This window comes from Nomascus leucogenys, chromosome 5, assembly GCF_006542625.1.
Source record: "Nomascus leucogenys isolate Asia chromosome 5, Asia_NLE_v1, whole genome shotgun sequence".
Taxonomy (NCBI): Eukaryota; Metazoa; Chordata; class Mammalia; order Primates; family Hylobatidae; genus Nomascus; species Nomascus leucogenys.
The window spans coordinates 18,553,873-18,576,221 of record NC_044385.1 but is presented as its reverse complement, the minus strand read 5'-3'; the positions used below and the strand labels follow the sequence as shown (position 1 = coordinate 18,576,221).

The following is a 22,349-nucleotide window of genomic DNA, read 5'->3' as shown; positions in this document are numbered from 1 at the left end:
ATGTAGACCCACACAGTTCAAAGCTGTGCTGTTCAAAGGTCAATTGTATATTGTTACGGTTGTTTTATTACTATTGTTCTTAATCTCTTAGGGTGCCTAATTTATAAATTAAACTTCATCATAGGTACGTATAGGAAAAACGTACATATGATTCAGTACTATATGCAATTTCAGGTATCCACTGGGGGTCTTAAGACATATCCCCCTGTGGATAAGGGGGAACAACTGTATAACGATGACTCCTCTGTTGTTGCTTTGAACTGAAGAGATGGTAGTGCTTGTCACTGGAGCAGGGAGTAGGGATGGAAGAATAAGCTTTGGAGAAGATAAGCTCGGTTTTGGATACGTTGAAACTCAGGTGCCTATGAAATACGTACTGCTGCTGGACATTCTCCATTTTCATATAATGGCCCGGGTCATGGTACATCTGTTTCTTCAGCAAATGAAGCCAAGGAGGAGAAAAGATCACCAAGGGAGTAGAGAGAGAGGGAATGTGGTCGACAATAGCGAATGTAGACATCCTTTCAGGTAGTTTAGCCATCAACAGGAACAAACAGATAAGGTGGTAACTCAAAGAACGTAAAGTCAAAGACTGGTCTTTTTACAAATGGCAGACTAAATATGATTAATTGCTGATGAGAAGGAGCCAGCATGAGAAAGGTCAAAGGACAGAGGAAAGGGAGAACTGAAAGGATGTAGTCTTAAGTGAAGCAGGAGACAGTGGCCTTCAAAACAAAGAGCAGTCTCTGATAGGAAGAAGAGTACACTTCCTACTTTATTGGGAGGGAAAGAGGAACAGGATTTGGGATCCAGACACATTCATAGCTAGTAAGCTAGGAGGTACAGGGAGCTCTCATCAAGGGCTTCTGTGATCTCTGTGAAGTAGGAAGTTAAGTCCTCTGCTAAGTCTGAGGGAAGTGGGAGGAGACTGGAAAAGGGCTGTCATGGTCCCTTGGTAGAACAGGAGACACAGCTGACTGGAGAAATGCAGAAAAACTCTTGAAAGCATGAAAGGCCAGGGTGAAGCTGGTGACCCAATCACGCTACAGGTTATGAAAATACAAAGGTGACTATGGCAAGATTTAATAAAAAATTACAGAAAAAGTTCCCCAAAACTCTCATGAACAAAAGATTGTGTTTTTTGGGCTAAATAAAATGAAAACCAAAATAACATAAAAATTAATTTCAAAGAAATAATGCTATAAAAACAGTAACATTACCTTAGCAAAAAATTAAAACAGATAATAACACTTAAAAGTGTTATCTACCAATTGTGACCCCAGGGGCCATCTGGCAATGTCTGACGATAACTTTGGTCATCACAAGTTGCGGGAAAGGGTGCTAATGGCATCTAGCAGGAAGCGGCTGGTGATGCTGTTAAACAGCTTACAATGCACCGCTGGAGTGCAGTGGCGGGATCTCGGCTCACTGCAACCTCCGCCACCTGGGTTCAAGCGATTCTCCTGCCTCAGCCTCCTGAGTAGAGGCATGTGCCACCACACACGGCTAATTTTTTGTTGTTTTGTTTTTTGTTTTTTGTTTTTTCAGTAGAGATAAAGTTTCACTAAGTTGGTCAGGCTGGTCTCGAAGTCCTGACCTCAAATGATCTGCCTACCTCGGCCTCCCAAAGTACTGGGATTACAGATGTGAACCACCACACCCGGCCTGAAATGTCAATGTTAATGGGGTTGAGAAATCCTGCTTTAAAGGCACCACAATTCTGTTTGTAAGGAGTCTACATCTTTAAGACAGCTAGCTGACACTCTCCCAGAAATCATCCCTTATTAAGTCCATAGTACTTCACCCATGCTGGGCAGGATGAGTTCAGCACAGCTGTGCTACAGAGCCCATGACTCTGCTCCTGAGGGTGCTGCTTGCTCAGGACTTAGATCAGGGGTCCCTTCTTGTGCCTAATAATTTTCCCCTGTAAAACATATTAAGATGACTACACCAGGTTGAATAGTGTCTCCCACAAATTCATATCTACCCAGTGCCTCAAAATGCAACCTTATTTGGAAATAAGGTTTTTGCAGATACAATTTGTTAAATTACGGTGAGTCTAAATCCAATGACTTATGTCCTTATAAGAAGGCCATGTGGGCTGGGCACAGTGGCTCACGCCTGTAATCCCAGCACTCTGGGAGGCTGTGGTGGGTGGATCTTGAGTCCAGGAGTTTGAGACCAGCCTGGCCAACGTGGTGAAACCTCGTCTCTACTAAAAATTCAAAAAATTAGCCGGGTATGGCAGTGTGCACCTGCTGCTTGGGAGGCTGAGGCAGAGGAATGGCCAGCTGCTTGGGAGGCTGAGCAGAAGAATTGCTTGAACCAGGGAGGCAGAGGTTGCAGTGAGCCGAGATCACACCACTGCACTCTGGCCTGGGTGACAGAATGAGACTCTGTCTCAAAAAAAAAGGCCATGTGAATGTGAGGACAGCTACGTGACAATGGAGGCAGAAACTGGAGTGACACATCTACAAGCCAAGGATTGACTGCAGCCACCCGGAGCTGAGAGAGGTGAAGACGATCCTTTCCCAGAGCCTTCAGAGGGAGGGCCCTGCTCATGCCCCACTCTCAGACTTCTGGCCTCCAGAACTGTGAGAGAAGACACTTGAGTTGTTTGAAGCTCCTGGCTTGTGGTGATTTGTTATGGCAGCCACAGGAAACAAATCCAATGACTGGTCATTTGCTGCATTATCATTTACATTTTGAGATGCCACAAATCTGACAGAATTTTAATTACAGGATAAACTTGTGAAAGATAAAAACACAGCATTTCAACTGAGATTTTTGAAGACTGAACCATGTAAAAGAACAAGATTAAAAGAATATAATTTTAAACGGAAACAAAAAACTTGCCTAATGGTGCCCCCTTCTGGCGACAAACTAAGCTCAGTTGATCACGAGGTACAGAATGTTAGAACTGTAAAAGCACTTTGGAATCTGTTGTCTCTGTGAGTGAGCCGTTATGCATCAGATACCAGCCTGAGTGGGATTATGGAACCATGGGCTCAGAACTGGGGGAAATGAAGGTAATACACTCAGCATATTCCTTCAAAACAAAGATCTGACGATAAACTAATGATCCTTTAGCCATTCTAACTCCCACCCCACTCAATACTTTGAAAAGGAAGAAATAGAAACAGAATGGCAGAAATGTTCAGCATCTGTCCAAAGTTTCCCACAGCTAACAAGGGGCAGAGCAGGGGGGCTGGATCACCATTTTCCTGAGTATTTATTCAAATGTGAATTTGCCATACCTTTTAAGGAAAGTATCAGAATACATGAGCAGAATACATGTCTAAGATAAACTGGAATCTGCCTTAAACCAAGAAGAGTATTAGAGCAGCAAGTGGGACCAAGTGAGGACAATCACTCCCCACCCCATCTGCACATCTGCTTAGGCACGCTCTCACCACAGCTGGACGTGCTCTGGCCAACAGGACACTAGCAAACGCCATCCAAGCAAAGACTTAAAAGAGCGTGCACTGACACTTGTTCTCTTGCACTCTAGAACCCTGTGATACGTGAATAAGTCCAGGGCAGCCTGCTAGTTGAGGAGACACCACAGAAGTAGAGAGCGAGCTGGCCAGCCAATGGCCCAGAAATTTGAGTATGGTAAAGAGCAGCCAGCCCAGTAGCAGACCAAAATGAGTGAGCCTACTCTGAACAGTAAAACTGCCGCCTGAGTCCAGCCACAACAGTCAAACTGCAGAATTGTCAGCTATGTTAAATGAGTCACTAAGGTTTGTGGTGATTTTGCATAAAGCAAAACTCAACTAATAGGCCAGGTCTAATTCTTTTGCTTTTTTTGAGACAGGGTCTTGATCTGTCACTCAGGCTAGAGTGCAGTGGTGTGATTATGGCTCACAGTAGACTTGGCCTCCCGGGCTCATATGATCCTCCCAACTCAGCCTCTGAGTAGCTGGGACTAGAGGTGTGCATCACCATGCCTGGCTAATTATTTTTAAAATTTTTCTTTGTAGAGATGAGGTCTTTCTATGTTGTCCAGACTGGTCTCGAACTTCCGGGATCAAGAGATCCTTCTGCCTCAGCCTCCCAAAGTGCTGGAATTACAGGTGTGAGCCACCACACCAGGCCATAATTCTTTTATATTACCAATAAAACTTTGTATGCGGCTGGAAGTGGTGGCTTACGCCTGTAATCCCAGCACTTTAGGAGTCAGCCTAAAATCAGGAGTTTGAGACCAGCCTGGCCAACATGGTGAAACTCCATCTTTACTAAAAATAAAAAAAATTAGCTAGGCGTAGTGGCACACGCCTGCAGTCCCAGCTACTTGGGAGGCTGAGGCAGGAGAATCGCTTGAACCCGGGAGGTGGAGGTTGCAGTGAGCCAAGATCGCACCACTGCACTCTAGCCTGGGCGACAAAGTGAAACTGTGTCTCAAAAAAAAAAAAAAAAGAACTTTGTAAGCAACTTATTTGCACCTTAACATTACACATAAAAGACCCTTGCAAGATGTCTTCATGATCACCATTTTTAATGGCACATTGTTTTTCATGAAGTGGAGAGAGTATGTTAGATCCCGTGTTTTTTTCCCTAGCCTAGCTAGCTGGAACCCTCCCATGGCTACTAAGTTCAGAAGAACAGTTTATTAAAGTGCTAAAGCTCAAAAAAACATTCTCCTCTTGATAGCATCATTCCTCCAACTTGCTCCCACCAGTCAATAAGTAAGTAGCACATGTCAGTAAAACATATCCTCACACATAAAATAATCCATACTTTAAAAAACATGTTCTACCTGCAGTATTGCAGAAAGGCAGCTTTCAGCAACTTGATTTTATCTTCCTGGGCTATAGTTTCATTCTTTGTAGTGGTCTCAAAAATCATACTCTGCAAAATAACAAAGTATAGTTTAGAGGTAAAGGCATCTGAATATTCTTAATTATTGGTCTAAAAACTGCACCCATCCTATGATAGCAACTCCGCACATACACGAGCTGTTTGCCACATTGTCTGTACCAGGGGTGTCCAATCTTTTGGCTTCCTTGGGCCACACTGGAAGAATTGTCTTGGCCCATACATAAAATACACTAACATTAATGATAGTTGGTAAGTTTAAAAGAAAAATGTATGTTTCAAGAAAGTTTACGAATTTGTGTTGGGCTGCATTCAAAGCCATCCTGGGCTGCATGCAGCCCATGGGCTGTGGGTTGGACAAGCTTCATTCATATACTTATTGAAACACTATAAATAGCACCAAATGATCAACCAAAGTCATATAGAAAAGGTACAGGTAATTCAGGGATTATGTTGTAAGTAAAATAATTTGGAGATTTCATCATAATTAACAGAATCTTTTTATAGGTTTGCTCTTACACGACTCATCACAGTGTATACTACCTAAGCATAATGGTTGATTACAAATTTAAACAAAGATTTAGAAAAATTTTAAAGAAATGGAATACTATAAAATTGCTTCAGAATGTATAAGTATTACAATAACCACACGATTACAAAATAACCAAAGTATTAATCCTTTTGTGAAAAGAAAAAAGTAAAAAATTGTTACTTTCCTTTAAAACTATACTCAATCACTTTAATTTTGAATTACAGAGGTAGTCTATATATTTCATACACTATTCAAATGGAAATTACCCCAAACAGTATTAATTATTTTTAGTCTTCTGTAAAAGAATGATAAAAATCTTATAGATAGGATATTTCCGGTTTCAAGACAACAGAATAAAATCGGTAATTTTTACCTGGCTATTCCTCTCAAAAAATCATCCCAGAATAAAAAGAAACAGAAATACAAGCTCCTTGGAAATATCTGTGATACTAACTACAACAAAGGAAGACAGAAAGCAGAAGGAATGGGAAATGGCCCCGCTGACAGAAGAGGAGGCCACCTATGCATGGTGCAGGGGACAGGTCCTGAGGATTTGAGGACAATGGAAAAGGGAAGTTCCGGGATAACAGCTGTGCAGATGGAAGGTTTCTGGAGACTTGACTTTGGGAAAAACTACACTGAGGGGCACTCTACAGAACTCCTGGAGTGTGTAAAAAGATTAAGTCATGTATGAAAGGAAAGTGAGAAAATACAAAACGAGGTCATTATACACTCCAAGAGTCACACGAAGTTGTATAATAAAGGAAATGTAATGGGTATTTGGCTCAGCAAACCATAAACAATATTCACATTGTCATTCCAGTGAAAAAAATTTATGTTAGAATGATAAAGGCAGAGGAAGGAGTATAAGGTAACCCAAAACCTCATTTGCTGTAGTAGAAAACCAACAGATGAATCAGGAGACAGGAATATATGTACATTACTTAGATATATGGAGAAAAATACCAGAATAAATCACTAAAAGGCTTAAACGTAGTTGCTTCAGGCAAAGAGGACAGAGGGGATGAGGAAGATAAAAAGAACTAATGTCTGCATCATTACGTCTTTGAAAACTGTCTCAGTTTTGAGACCATTTGTATAAAATAATCTGATAAAACTAAAAATTAGGCTGGGCATGGTGGCTCCACGCCAGTAATCCCAGCACTTTGGGAGGCCGAGGCAGGAGGATGCTTGAGCCCAGGAGTTTGAGACCAGCCTAGGCAACATAAGGAGATCCTGTCTCTACAAAAAATAAAAAATTAGCCAGGTGAGCTGGCGCATGTCTGTAGTCCCAGCTATTTAGGAAGTTAAGAGGGGAGGACTGCTTGATCCCGGGAGGTTGAGGTGAGGCTGCGGTGAGCTATGATTATGCCACTGCACTCTAGCCTGGGCAACAGAGTGAGACTCTGTCTCAAAAACCAAACCAAACCAAAAAAAAAAAAAAACTAGCCAGGCACCTACTGGGAAGTCTGAGGAAGGAGGATTGCTTGAGGCCAGGAGTTTGAGGCTGCAGTGAACTATGATTGTGCCACTGCACTCTAGCCTGAGTGACAGCATGAAACCCTATCTCTAAAAAAATAAATAACATAAAAACTTCAAATTCTTATAGAATCACATTACCTCATTGTTTGGTCCAGCAACTGAAGATGCTAAGGACTCTTCCAGGTCTTCTGCCAATATAGACACATTTTCCCTTGAAGTAATAGACACCAGTCCACTGTTTCTAGAAAAAATGATAGGAACACCACCACAGGCACCAGCACCTAAAACACTATCTCCTAGAAGAAAGAAAAACAGTCAAATACGTCTAACAATAACAACAAAATGCTATGTAAAAGGTACCACCCTAAGCAGAAAATCATCTTGATGATGTATCAAGCACATTTTTTCCTTTACAACATTATGCCTACTTCGAACTCATCCTTTACATCCCAGAATCAAATGTTAAGAACCGGTTGCTGTCTGAAGAAGCAGGCTCTGTGTCTTTCAGCTTTATGGACAATAAAAACTAGCCTTGCCAGACAGCAGTCAGTCTAGTAAGCCAAAAAAGAAAATTATTCCTTCTGCAAAACTCACAAGAAGAGCTTTTTCAATCCTGTGGAGTTCTCTTAATTCTGACTTTAACTTACCACATCAGTCGATGGGGACTGGAAAAAAAAAAAAGTCTAAGCCTACTTGGCACCTTAGTAACATCCTACCCACCCTCTGTCAAGGTTCTTGTGCTGGGACTAGAAAACCTGGGTTCCATGCTGTTGCCTACCTGGACTCTGTCCTCTGCCCAACCCCTTCAGCTAAGTATCTGCTTATCCAGGGGTGTGGAAAAGTTAAAGCATCAACTCAGAATAAGTCACTTTTACTAACTAGGAATAAGCAATTACTTCTCTTGGCATTAGTTTTTTTGCTTCTTGGCATCTTCTCTTGGAACAAATATTACTATCTTTGCCTGTAAATATAATAGTTTGGAAATTCTAGTACCCTTTTGGTTTCTTAGTAGGGTTGTGGCTTCAGCTGCTGTAGTTGTGGTATGAAATGTCTCAGTAACATTTGAAGGCAGCATGCTTGAAGTGACACTCAGGGAAAGAGAAAAAAGCACTCAGAATGACTAATGAGCTCACCAATCACGCTTTCTAAAACTGCTACTGTACCTTGTGCATTAAAGACAATTTTCTCTTGGGGAAGAGAAAATTTCCCAGTTCCCGTGGAGCACACATAGACAGCACTTTCGTTATACAGATAGGCAGTCTGGTTTGAAAAGTTTGGGACCGTCAACCGACACAAAATCAGGTCTTCAGACTGAAAGTTAAATTTAAGATTACATTTTACAAGAAGTAAAACAAAAATATTTGTATGATTTTTTAAATGCATTTTTGTACATTATTTCATTAAAATGATAAAATAATTCACCAATTCTTTTTGTAAAAATCTAAACACTACCCATGAGATGATTAACAAAACATGACAGAGTAAGTTTATAAACATCAATTAGACATATATTTTGTTGACTTGCTTATAATTTGCTTATTATGTATTTATTTATTTTGAGACAGAGTCCTACTCTGTTGCCCAGTCTGGAGTGCAGTGGTGCAATCTCGGCTCACTGCAACCTCCGCCTCCCAGGCTCAAACGATTCTCCTGCCTCAGCCTCCTGAGTAGCTGGGATTACAGGTGCATACTACCACGCCTGGCTAATTTTTTGGTATTTTTAGTAGAGACGGGGTTTCACCATGTTAGCCAGGCTGGTCTTGAACTCCTGACCTCAGGTGATCCACCCACCCCAGCCTCCCAAAGTGCTGGGATTACAGGTGTCAGCCACCGCACCTGGCCTAATTTGTTAATTTCCAAAATTAACAAATTTTGAAAACATTTCCATGATGCTGACTATAACTAGAAGCCTATGACAAATTCAAGGGAGAAAATGAAAGCACGAAAATTCATTATATTAAGAATTGGCAATTTTTTATAAATGATCCCTGATAAACAAACATTTTGGTTCTTACCTTACTGCCAAGATACTAATGACAAGAAAACTTAGTTGATTTGTTTACATATAAAATCAGAGGGAAAAACAAAAATAAATCTCATTAAATAAAATTAGAATATGCTAAAAATGATAAGCTGTTATTAAAGAAGTAATTTTACAGAAACATTAAATGCGAGGTCCTAGAATTGTTTTTTAATCCTCAAATTCTCTTTATGGTCTTCTGCCCTGGCTGAAATTTTTTCTAACACTGAGCATGTTTTCTACACTGCATAATCAGAACACATGATAAAGTTTATTTCTGTTTGACATAAAAGAACAAATCAAAAGATTTTCTTACAGGATTCAATTAAACAAGTCATGTTAATAGTAAGGATTAAAAAAAAAAAGTAAGAATTTATGCCAGGAACAGTGGTGCACACCTGTAATCCCAGCTAACTGAGAGGACTGCTTGAGCCCAGGAGTTGGAGGCTACCGTGCACTCTGATGGACCCGCGAATATCACTGCACTCCAGTCCAAGCAACATAGCAAGACTTTATCTCTTCAAAAAATAAAGAAACAAGGATTTAACAGAATTAGATACTATGTAAGAGTAAATAAAATGAATTTATAGATGTTCAGGTTTTCCCTCATGAATATCAGTTATTAAACATGTTTAATTGCTATTGATGAACTTAAAATTAGAAAGCCTGTCTTTCAGTTGATTACAAGAACTTTGATGACTATATAATACTGCTGACTACAAATATAATCTTGCTTTGGCTAAAAAGGGGGATTTTTCTATAATATACAAGGCTCTAAACCAAACCCTAATTCCTACCAGCTTTCTTCCTTTTTCTTTCTCTTCTTTTTTTAGGATGGGGTCTCTTTATGTTGCGTAAGCTGGAACGCAGTGGTTATTCACAGGCGTGAACATGGCACACAACAGCCTCAAACTCCTGTGCTCAAGTGATCTTCCTGCCTCGGCCTTTTGAGTAGCTGGGACTACAGGCATGTACTCATCATGCCCAGCTTGGTTTCTTCCTTACTTTCACCCTGCAATTAATCAATACCTTCTTTCTCCTTAAATACAGGCATGACAATCCCTCCAAAGACCTAGAGCAGAAGAAACAAACTGCTTTCTGCTAGTTGCCTCCATTCTCATTTTTCTTTAGCCAAAACTAAGCAAAAGAACAAGCCTGAGATGGCAAAGAAAATGCAACACTGTCTAGAAACAAGCTATTTTAAAATATTTCCAAGCCCTGCAGATGAAATCTGTCAAGAAATTTGACCCTGAAATGGGCTACGTGTGGTGGCTCACACCTGTAATCCCAATACTTTGGGAGGCCAAGCTGGAGAAATCACTTGAGGTCAGGAGTTCACGACCAGCCTGGCCAACATGGTGAAACCCCGTCTCTGCTAAAAATACAAAAATTAGCTGGGCATGGCGGCACATGCCTACAGTCCCAGCTACTCGGGAGGCTGAGGCAGGAGAACTACTTGAACCCGGAAGGGGAGGCAGAGGTTGCAGTGAGCTGAGATCGAGCCACTGCACTCCAGCCTGGGTGACAGAGCAAAACTCTGTCAGTAAATAAATAAGACCCTGAAATGGTTAGGAAAATACTCAACATATTATTGCTTTGTAATTTAACCAACATAAATCTTACCTGAAAAGGTGGATTATATTGAGTGACTTCTACAGTAACTGCATCTGACATTTGGCAACCATTATCTTCTATTGTTATCAGAGAGTAATAGATGAGACATGGATTGTCTGCTGAGTGCCATGCTGCTGCCAAAATCACCAGCCCATCACTAATCAATAAAAAAGGAAGATGTAAAACCTCTCTAAAAAACAACTTAGGAGTTTCCTATAAAATTTAACATATGCTTCCATATAACCTAGCAATCCCATTCGTGGATACCTATCCAAGAAAAAATTAAAAAACAAAAACAAAAAACCAATAACTATGTTCACACAAAAACCTGTGTACAAATGACCGTAGTGGCTTTATTCATAATTGCCTAAAACTGAAAACAACCCAATGTCTTCCAACTGCTGAATAGATAAACAAACTGTGGTATATCCATACAAAAGAATACTATTCAGTAGTAAAAAAAAAATTACTGAATGAATTTGAAACGTATTATGCTAAGTGACAGAAACCAGACTCAAAAGGCTTTACACTGTATGTTCCATTTCTATGGCATTAAGCAAAAGGCAAAACTATAGGGACAGAAACCACATCAGTGGTCTCCAAGGTCTAGAGGATGGAGGGGTCGATTACAGAAAGCACAAGGGAATTTGGGGAGTTATAAAACTGTTCTGTATTGATTGTTATGGTTAAATGACTAAACTGTGTATCTGTCAAAATTTGTAGAATTAGGGCCAGGTGCGGTAGCTCACATCTGTAATCCCAGCACTTTGGGAGGCCAAGGTGGGCAGATAACCTGAGATCAGGAGTTCAAGACCAGCCTGGCCAACGTGGCAAAACCATCTCTATAAAAATTAGCCAGGCATGGTGGCACATGCCTGTTGTCCCAGCTACTTGGGAGGCTGAGGCAGAAGAATTCTTGAACCCGGGAGGTGGAGGTTGCAGTGAGCTGAGATCACACCACTGCACTCCAGCCTGGGCGACAGAGTGACACTTCATCTTAAAAAAAAGAAAAAAAAGAAAAAAAAAAAACAACTTGTAGAATTATAAACTAAAGAGGGTAAATTTTACTCTATATAAATTATAGCTCAATAAATCTGACTTTAAAAAAAGATCAAAACAACCATCTGATCCAGGGATTGGCAAAGTACAGCCCTCCAGTGAAACTGATCTCAAATCAGTTTTTAAAATGAAGTTTTGTTGGAAGGCAACCATACACATTTATTTATTTTCTGGGGTGTTTCATGATACCATTGGTGAAAGAGAGTAGTTGCAATAAAGACTACATGGCCACCAAAGCCTAAAACAGTTACTTTTGGCCCTTTACAGAAAAGGTTTGCCAATCCCTGATGTACTCAGTTATTTAAAACTTACTTGCTTTTGTCCAGAGGAAAAACATTTTTAAAAAAATTTTACCTCCAGGCACGATGGCTCACACCTGCAATCCCAACACTTTGGGAGGCTGAGATAGGAGGATCACTTGCGCCCAAGAGTTCAAGACCAGACTGGACAACACTGTGAGCCCATATATCTCTAAAATAAATTTAAAAGGCCAGGTGTGGTGGTTCACACCTGTAACCCCAGCACTTTGGGAGGCCGAGGTGGGCATATCACTTGAGGTCAGGAATTCGAGACCAGCCTGGCCAACATGGCAAAATCCCGTCTCTACTAAAATACAAAAGTTAGCCCAGCATGGTGGCGTGTGCCTGTAATCTCAGCTACTCAGGAGGCTGAGGCATGAGAATCACTTGAACCTGGGATGCAGAGGTTGCAATGAGCCAAGATCATACCACTGCACTCCAGCCTGGGCAACAGTGTGAGACTCGAACTCAAAAAAAAAATTAAAATAATTTTAGGCCAGGCATAGTGGCTTATGTGTTTAATCCAAGCACTTTGGGAGAGGCTGAAGCAGGAAGATCGCTTGAGCCCAGTAGTTCAAGACCAAACAGGGCAACCCTGTCTCTAATGTTTAAAAATATACATATATATTTAAAATGCTTTTTAACCATTGGTTATAGAAATTTCAAACTGCTATATACGTAAAAACAAACCATTTTGCATCTTAAAGCTTATTTGTCCCTTAAGTCTAGCAAACTTGTTGCTCCCAATAAGTTAAATGGTTCCTATTTTAGCTCTTCTAAAACATCTAATACTATTACTAGCGACTTTTTTTTTTTTTTTTTTGAGGCGGAGTTTCGCTCTTGTTGCCCAGGCTGCAGTGCAGGGGCGTGATCTCGGCTCACTGCAACCTCTGCCTCCTGGGTTCAAGCAATTCTCCTGCCTCAGCCTCCCGAGTGGCTGGGATTACAGGCATGCACCACCACACCTGGCTAATTTTTGTATTTTTAGTAGAGACAGGGTTTCTCCATGTTGGTCAGGCTGGTCTCAAAGTCCTGACCTCAGGTGATCCGCCCACCTCAGCCTCCCAAAGTGCTGGGATTACAGGCGTGAGCCACTGTGCCCGGTCCTATTACTAGCAACTTTCATTCAAGTCTCAAAAATATTAAAAGGGTGGCAAAGCACCCTCTACTGACAATTAAAAATAAGAAACCAAGCAAGTAACTAAATGACATGACACTTCAAAGCAAGGAATCCTAGCACGGCTCTCATTTTCCTTCTTCACGGTTCTCTTCCCCCAGCTCCCCAAACTTTATTACTTCTGCTTGGACTCTTGAAAGGAATTCAAGAATATTGGTCCACATTATTCTAAGTGAAGTAACTCAGGAATGGAAAACCAAATATCGTATGTTCTCACTTATAAGTGGGAGCTAAGCTATGAGGACACAAAGACATAAGAATGATAATGGACTTTGGGGACTTGAAGGGGAAGGGTGGGAGGAGGGTAAGGGATAAAAGACTACATACTGGGTACAGTGTACACTGCTCAGGTGACAGGTGCACTAAAATTTCAGAAATCACCACTAAAGAACTTACCCATGTAACCCAAAACCACCTGTACCCCAAAAACCACTGAAATAAAAATTTTTAAAAAATCAACTTTATAAAAAAGAATATTGGCCCAAACTTGTAACATGTTGGCAGTGTCTCTCTCTCTACAATGCCAGGCTGGCCTAGAATTCTTGGCCTCAAGTGATCCTCCTGCTTTACCAGTTAAGTTTTTATGTGAGTATATCCAAAGTAATGAAGTTAAGGTTAAAAAAAATTCCAAACTTTATATCTAAAATGAAGATATCTAAACTTTGTATTAGTAATCATCTAGTAAAATAATTTATTTATTTTTGTTTTATTTGTCTTAGAAAAAAGGTCTTTCTCTGTTGCCCAGGGTAGAGTGCAGTGGTGGGATCATAGCTCATTGCAGCCCCAATCTCCTGGGCTCAAGTGATCCTCTCGCCTCAGCCTCCTGAATAGCTGGGACTATGGTGCACACCATCATGCCCAGCTAATTTTTTATTTTTATTTGCGTGGAGACAGGGTCTCGTTTTGTTGCCCAGGTGATCTTAAACTGCTAGCTTCAAGCAATCCTCCTGTCTTGGCTTTCCAAAGTGCTGGGATTATATGCGTGAGCCACCCAGCCCAGCTACTCACTGAAATTATAAGCCCAGATTGTAGCTCTGCCCAAATGGACAACAAATCAGTAGGTGTGAATGACTATGAGGAAGACAGACACTATTCTTAAAATAAATAAACGGACCCATATGGGAAATTCTCTGTACAGTTCTGATCATGAGGCCTCAAGAACATAATAGAGTACTAACTGGATCATTTTGAGTAAAGGTCAAGAGGAAGGTCAAGGAGGATAAGGGCTGCACCTCACAGGGACCCTGCTGGTCAGCATGACAACACTGGGGGAGAGGAGCCCTGGGTGGACCCTGCATAGCAATTCCTAAGCATGCTTCTCATTCTCAACCTCATGCCTCCAATTCAGAAAACCATGTGAAAAATGTCTGCATGGCCAGGCGCAGTGGCTCACGCCTGTAATCCCAGTACTTTGGGAGGCTGAGGTGGGCAGATCACGAGGTCAGGAGTTCAAGACCAGCCTGGCCAATAGAGTGAAAACCCATCTCTACTAAAAATACAAAAACTAGCTGGGAGTGGTGGCACCCACCTGTAGTCCCAGCTACTTGGGAGGCCGAGGCGGGAGAATCACTTGAACCGGGAGGCAAAGGTTGCAGTGAACCAAGACCATGCCACTGCACTCCAGCCTGGGTGACAGAGTGAGACTCAGTCTCAAAAAAAATAAAAAGAAAAAAGAAAAATGTCTGTATTATATGCCTATAGCGGGCTGTCCTAGCAGTAGTCCTACATTTCCAAAAGTCTGGTAAAGACAAAAATAGGTAAACTGTATTTAATTAAAATGCTTACAGAAATTAAACAAGTACTATTACTTTTACCTCTTTGATAGCTTTTATAAGGTTTTCAGAGACTGTAAAGGAGCCTACTAGTAATAGTCTAAACAGCCCAAGAGAGAGAAAAATTACACAAAGTGGTACAACTGCAATATCCCTCCAAGGAACAAGTAGAATTTGTTCTACTAACCCAAAACATGTAACAAGAACAGTAAAAATTACTCTAAAACTCATAAAAAATAGTCTTTAACTTCTGAGAAGTTGTCTTCTGAAGGATTAGTAGTTATATATTTGGATTCACTATGAGCAATGTTACAAATGGTTTTTAAGTTCCATGTGACCTTGAGCATTAAAGTTAAATAGTAACATGGGATAATTAGCTTTATCAGACTAACCTAGGATCCTATGCACCACTTAGAGCACTGTTTCTAGGAGGAAATTTACTCTGAGTATGAACTAGGATTAAGCTGTAATTTGTACTACCAAGACAAAGCCTTATCCCATCCTTAACTCAGCACAGCCACAAACACAGGCCTAAAGCTCCTTGAGCAACAGAAAGAGGGTGGGAAACGTGCCTGATACCGCCAATGAGAGAAAGATCACAGCATGGGGCAGCCACAGCAGTGGGCAATGACAGGGTCTCAGGCATCTCTTGGCAGTGAAAAAGAGAAGCTCTAGCTGTAAGAGCAGAAAAGCTTTGTCTCTAACGAATGAGACACCAAGGTAAGAATATACTATTTAAGGCTGAAAAATGCCTCAATTCCCCAAATGAACTAACATCACTCGATAAACAACAGCAAGACCATTCAGTAAGGCTTAATAGATAGCATGAGAAGATCAGCACTAAAAGAACAGGCTGGGCACAGTGGCTCACACCCGTAATTCCAATACTTTGGGATGCTGAGGCAGGAGGGTTGCTTGAGCCCAGGAGTTCAAGACCAACCTGGGCAACATGGTAAGACCCTATCTCTACAAAAAAATTTTAAAAATCAGCCAGGTGTGGTGGCACATGCTTGCAGTACCAGCTATTGGAAGGCCGAGGCAGATGGATCACTTCAGCCCAGGAGGTCATGGCTGCAGTGAGCTATCACGGCGCCACTGTATTCCAGCCTGGGTGATAAAGTGAGACCCTGTCTCCAAAGAAAGAGCAGACAGTGAGATTGCTCATCATTTTATTATAAACATCAACTTATTTTTTCCAAACTCTTCTCTACGTTCTTTATGACAAATTAATTGCTTACCAGTTTTGCTTCAAGTCCAAATATCGAATGTTGACTCCTTCTTTAATAGCTTCATAGTTACTTTCAGATCCCTACATGAAAATGTCAGTAATGTAAGCTTCTCGAGTGCAGGAATGATTTATTTTCACCTTTATATCCCTAGCACCTAGTGAAGTGCTTCACCCATAACTCAGTTGCTGAATAATGTATACATTAAAAAAAAAAATCGCTCAGCAAGTAAACCAATGCATTCCAATATTTCTGGAGAATGACTACCCCATTTCCACTTAATCTGACAACTATACACTATGTTGTTTATTACACTAAAATGTGTTGAAATAAATAAAACAATTAAGGGAACCAGCATTATCATACAACCATAAACACGAATTACAGAGAGGAATATTATTGTTTCTTACCCAAATAGCATCGGTAATGTTTTCCTTCAGGGCTCTATTTATATCCCAACTGTATGCATGTTTTTCTGAAGAATCATCTAATTCCCATTTACTGATGTTTGAACTCGTCAGGCTATAAAAGCTTGATCTCTCTCTATCCCAAAGAACACTTGAAAGCTATTCAGAAAAGAAAAGGAAATCAAATTCATAGATTAACTTCTAATGTTAAGGAACTATTGTTTTAAAAGTCAAATTTCACATATGTGATTAGTAATCCTAGCAGAATTCTTCATTTGGGATTTAAAGAAAGGAGTGATCCTGGGGCGGGTGTGGTGTCTTACCCCTGCAATCCTAGCAGTTTGGGAGGCCGAGGCAGGTGGATTGCCTGAGCTCAGGAGTTCAAGACCACCCTGGGCAACATGGTGAAACTCCATCTCCACTAAAATACAAAAAAGTAGCCGGGTGTGGTGGCACACGCCTGTAGTCCCAGCTACTCGGGAGACTGAGGCAGGAGAATCACTTGAACTCAGGAGGCAGAGGCTGCAGTGAGCCCAGATCGCATCACTGCACTCAAGCCTGGCGACAGAGTGAGATTCCATCTCCAAAACAAACACAAAAAAAAATAGAAAGGAGTGATCCCGAAATAGAGCTTGAGGGCAAGGTTGGACTCTATAGGAAGAAGGATACAGGTGGAAGGCCCAAGTGGAGCAGAGTTGAAAGGTGGGAAAGTTACAGCGTCTTTGGAGAACAAGAAGTCATTGGAATGTAGATGACAAGCAGAAAAGAAGCAAAAATAAGGATTTTTTGAAAAACAATGAGGCCAGGCGTGGTGGCTCATGCTTGTAATTCCAACACTTTGGGATACCAAGGAGGGAGGCTCACTTGAGCTCAGGAGCTTGAGACCAGCCTGGGCAAAATGGTGAGACCCTGTTTCTATTTTTAAAAATAAATAAAAATAAAAAATAATGAAAAATCAGGGACATATAGCTGAGTGTGTTGAATGTGAATTTTTTTTTTTTTTTTTTTTGAGATGGAGTCTCACTCTGTTGCCCAGGCTGGAGTGCAGTGGCGCAATCTCAGCTCACTGCAAGCTCCGCCTCCTGGGTTCACGCCATTCTCCTGCTTCAGCCTCTCCGAGTAGCTGGGACTACAGGTGCCCGCCACCACGCCCAGCTAATTTTTTGTATTTTTTAGTAGAGACGGGGTTTCACCGTGGTCTCGATCTCCTGACCTCGTGATCTGCCCACCTTGGCCTCCCAAAGTGCTGGGATTACAAGCGTGAGCCACCGCACCCGGCCTGAATGTGAATTTGTAAGTGTAGCAAGCAAGGGAGATATTATCAATAGCTTCTGAACACAGAATTGTGTTTGAATGCATTTGGCAGAATATATGCAGTTAGTCATAAACAGGAGTGTTATTTTGCCTTTTCAGTATATACTTAATCATGAAGTATAGATATTCGGCTTTTTAAAGCTGGATATACATGATTGTTTTGTGTTAAAACTCATCACTGATAGGGCAGAAAGGCCAACAGTAAGTAAACTGAGCAGGTACCAGGAGCTTAGGTGAAATTTATCAAGAGTATAGGTCAGGGCATAACATCAAAAGCAGAAAGATGGGGATGGAAATGAGACTGGATAGAAGTTAAATCTACAGCACCTGGTAAATAACTAGTTTGCTATAGAAGGAGAGGGAGACACAAAAAATAACAAGGTTTTGTACCTGGGTCACTGAGAAAAAGTGATGGTGCTCTTAACAAAAACAGGTCAAAAGAGAAATGAGTTTTATAGGGTTAAGTGAGTAGTCAATAGGAGAGATGAAAGAATACAATAAATTTGTTTTTAAACACGTTAAGTTTAGGTTTAAAGAACATTCAAGGAAGCAGGTGATAATTATCTGAAACAAGAGGGAAATGGCACAGTAAAAAGGGCATGTTCTTTAAATTCAGACAGACCTGGGTAAGATTCCCAGCTCTGCCACTCAGCAGTTACACACCTTCAGCCTTGCTGAGGGTGCTTCCTCATCTGTAAACTGGAGGGAAAGTGTGCTACCTTACAGGTTGTCACAATGATTACACAATATGAATATAACAACTATGGAACACCGAGCAGCGCGTGGATGGTCCATAAATATTAGTTCCCATCATCTTCCCTTCACTATGCTAGAGTATGGGGCAGAGAAGTCCAGCCAACAGATCTAGATTTCAGTCGTCCACACAGACAGCTGGAGGCATGGGAGCAGAGACACGCTTCCGGTTACATCTAAACAGTCAAATTAATCTTTAAGAAACACATTTTATATTTTACATAATAGTTTTAGTTCAAAAATGTACTTGTGAGCTAATCTGTCTGATTTAAAGATTTTAGTGTTACAAGTTATGGGAGAAGGTTAGTATGATCCCATTTCACCATAATAAAAATAGTTCACTAAAAAGACCAAAGGTTTTATTTCGCATCAGCTACTGTCCATATGGAGGCAACACTAACTTCAGAGGATACTTTCAACTTATTGATTTAACTAAGAAATAAGCTTGTAAAATAGTTATTTTATAAACTTACTGTGAGATCACTACTAGGAGATAAAATTCCAAAAAGAGAAGAAACTTTCCGACCAATTCCTGAAAGCATGCCTTGCCCCTGAGGCAGGATATGCTGATGAATCTTTCCTGAGCTCTCAGGTATCAACCGAATTAGCTGGCTTCCTGACGAAGACAAAATAAAACTTCCTCCCTGTGAAAAAATATTATGAAGTTAGTTCAGTTTAGCATCGAACGCTAAGATAAAGAAAACGAAAAATTCTTTGATACAGAGAAAAATCATCGTAATTGAAATAAATCTAAAAGAATACAAAATAGAACGTTGTTATTTTATTAAAGTAATATATTTCAGAATCCATTCAGTTCATATTATTAATCCTACATAGAAAAACTCTCATAAGAAAAAAGAAAAACTGGCCAGGCATGGTGGCTCACACCTGTAATCCAGCACTTTAGGAGCCCAAGGCGGGGTGAAACCCAGTCTCTATTAAAAATACAAAAATTAGCTGGGCGTGGCAGTGCGCACCTGTAATCTCAGCCACTTGGGAGGCTGAGGCACAAGAATTGCTTGAACCCAGGAGGCAGAGGTTGCAGTGAGCTGAGATTGCACCACTGCACTCCAGCCTGGGTGACAGAGTAAAACTGTGTCTCGAAAAAAGAAAAAAAAAAAAAAAACTTTTGTAGCAGAAAAAAATTTCATATTTTTTAAATTCTGATTTTTAAACTACAAGTTCATCATATTTCAGATTCAACAAATTAGGTTAACAGATTTTATTTATTTATATTTTTTGTTTGCTATTTTATTTTATTGTTTTAGAGACAGGGTCTCACTCTGTCATCCAGGCTGAAGTGCAGTGGTGAGATCATAGTTCACTGCAGCCTCAATCTCCTGGGCTCAAGAGATCCTCTTGCCTCAGCCTCCTGAGCAGCTGGGACTACAGGCACACACCACTACGCCCAGATAATTTTTAAATTTTTTTGTAGAGACGAAGTTTTGCTATGTGGCGCAGGCTAGTCTTGAACTCTTGGCCTCAAGCAATCCTTCCGCTTCAGCCACTCAAAAGTGGTGAGATTACAGGCATGAGCCACCATGCTCATCCAGATTTTGTTTCTTTGTGAACCTACAAAGAAGATAATGCAAGCCATTCTTTATAGTGTCTGACAGTTTTTAAGCCACTCTTATAAAATGTTTCTAAAAGAAATTCATATCACAAGCTACTATCTGACATTGATATTTTGGAGTCCTGTGAGAAGAGCCTTCCTTGTCTAACTGTTCAAATCATAGATCCTTACATTCTTCTCTTCCTTGTCTCTTTTTGATCCCTCCCTGGCCTCTTGGTCTCTTTAAAACTCCACATTTTTAGTCATCAAATCTCATTTCCACGGCTGGGTGCAGTGGCTCATGCTTGTAATCCCAGTACTTTGGGAAGCCAAAGCAGGAGTTATTGCTTGAGCCCAGGAGTTTGAGAACTGCCTGGGCAACATAAGGAGATCCCGCCTCTATTTAAAAAAATAAAAATTTATTTCCAAGCCAAATCCCAGCTTTCCAATAAATATAAAGGAATATCCATGGTATACCTGCACTGCTGTTAGGAAACTGTAAGTCTTATCACCTCCCGAATCTACAAAAGTCTCTGTGTAGGTATCTTCACCAGCAAGGCTTGGCCAATAGCGGATGGATCCTTCTCTGGTGGCAACCATGACAGCAACGGCCTCAAAACAAGATCACAACAATCAGCAATCACAATAAAAGAGGAACCCAAAAACCAGGAATCTGATGGTACTGATATAAAGAAACAGGACAATTTACTATTTGATCAAGAAAAATCAGAAATAAGAACTCACCAGTGTTTTGGTTTGCATTTTTCTAATGGCTAACGATGCTGAACATCTCTTCATGTGCTTATTTGCCATCCTTATATCCTCACAAAGTGTCTGTTCAAGTCCTAGCCCCTATTTTTAAACTGCATTGTTTTCTTATCAAGTTTTTAGAATTTTAAAAAATATTCTGGATACAAGTCCTTTGCTGGATACATGATTTGCAAATGTCTTCTCTCTGTAACTTGTCTCTTCATTTTCTGGTCTTTGGCAAAGTAACGCTTTAAATTTTTATTTTACTTTAATTTTATTATTAATTTTATCAAACTTTTCTTTTATGGATCATGCTTTTGGTGCTTTCCAAGAACTCTGTCTAATCTCTGGTCATGATGATTTTCTCCTGTTTTCTTCTGAAAGTTTTACTGTTTTATGTTTAGATCTATGACCCATTTCAAATTCATCTTTGTAACAAGGTATGAGGTTTAAGGGAAAATTCATTACAATACAATACAAATTGGTCATTTGTAATTTTAAAATTACAAATGTTCCTACACTATGCATTGATAACAGAGAAAAATCATCGTAAAAAACCATTCTTTCTGAATTGCTTTTGCACCTTCGTCAAAGATCAAATGGGTGCCTTTATGTGGATCTAGAACTGTGTTCTCTATTCTGTTACACTGACCTATGTGTGCAGCTCTCTTTGCCAATACCACAATGTCTTAGTTTCTACAGCTTTATAGTTATGTCTCAAAATCAAAGAGGATGATTCCTCTAACTTTAGGATGTCCTTATTGTAAAGTTTATTTAAATAAGCTTTTAAGTCACCTACCTGAGTAGAATGTGCTTCACCTGAGGGAGCAGAGTAAGAAAGAGCCACTAAGTCGGCACTCCAGTGGAAATCACTAGGTGGCAGCTGAAGTTCTTTGCAAATCGATAACTGTAGAACAAACCCAAACAGAAAATCTTTCACATCAAATCCAATATTTTGAAGATGCATCTGATTTCCCTTCTCTGCATATTTTAGATGCTGACTCACTGCTGGAAACACCATTCTACAAATATTCTTTCTTCTCACATCTCCTTTTAATCAGGATTTCGGTAATTTTAAAACAAAGTATCTTAAGAGATATTGAATCATGAAAATGTAAAGCTAGACCAAACTCTGAAGAACAACTATCCTAACCTCTTCCCAGGCTAGAAAAGTCCAGTTAAGAGAAGGCTAAGTAAGGTTAAGACAAGTGCTTAGGCTTCCTATGGAACTTTCCCAATCTACTCTTGATTTGTTCATCTGACATTTAAAATTAGCATGACCAAAGACTAATTATACCAAGTTACCTAGGAAACATTTCTTAGACTCTCAGCCAAATATCAGGATCCCTCAGCTAACTCAGTATGTCCCCCAGGAATTCTCCTTCACCTATTACTCCTAACCACATACACCCTTTTCTAGGCAGCAGTAACACTGAGTTCAGCAGAAGTGAAGACTTGAGGTAAGCAGGAGCCCTGAGTTCCAACGGAACATGGCCAAAGAAGTAATGACTGGCGGAAGAGAATAGTGTATCTAAGCTGTAACAAACAGAAAAAGGTTGCTGAGGATAAGTTAC

The 22,349-nt window shown here is 40.4% G+C and overlaps 1 protein-coding gene across 2 annotated transcripts in view; it reads right to left on the bottom strand.

Moving 5' to 3' along the window:
- Positions 1-22,349, bottom strand: part of NUP133 (nucleoporin 133) — a 70,636-nt gene that overhangs the window by 37,617 nt on the left and 10,670 nt on the right. For both annotated transcript variants that reach the window (XM_003275156.4, XM_030812721.1), the window contains exons 4-12: positions 21,575-21,682; positions 20,503-20,637; positions 18,947-19,117; positions 16,410-16,565; positions 16,012-16,082; positions 10,476-10,623; positions 7,996-8,143; positions 6,971-7,128; positions 4,760-4,851 (exon numbers count right to left, since the gene is read on the bottom strand). In XM_003275156.4, coding sequence (XP_003275204.1) covers positions 4,760-4,851; positions 6,971-7,128; positions 7,996-8,143; positions 10,476-10,623; positions 16,012-16,082; positions 16,410-16,565; positions 18,947-19,117; positions 20,503-20,637; positions 21,575-21,682 — 1,187 coding nt within the window. The remainder of the gene's footprint in view (positions 1-4,759; positions 4,852-6,970; positions 7,129-7,995; positions 8,144-10,475; positions 10,624-16,011; positions 16,083-16,409; positions 16,566-18,946; positions 19,118-20,502; positions 20,638-21,574; positions 21,683-22,349) is intronic.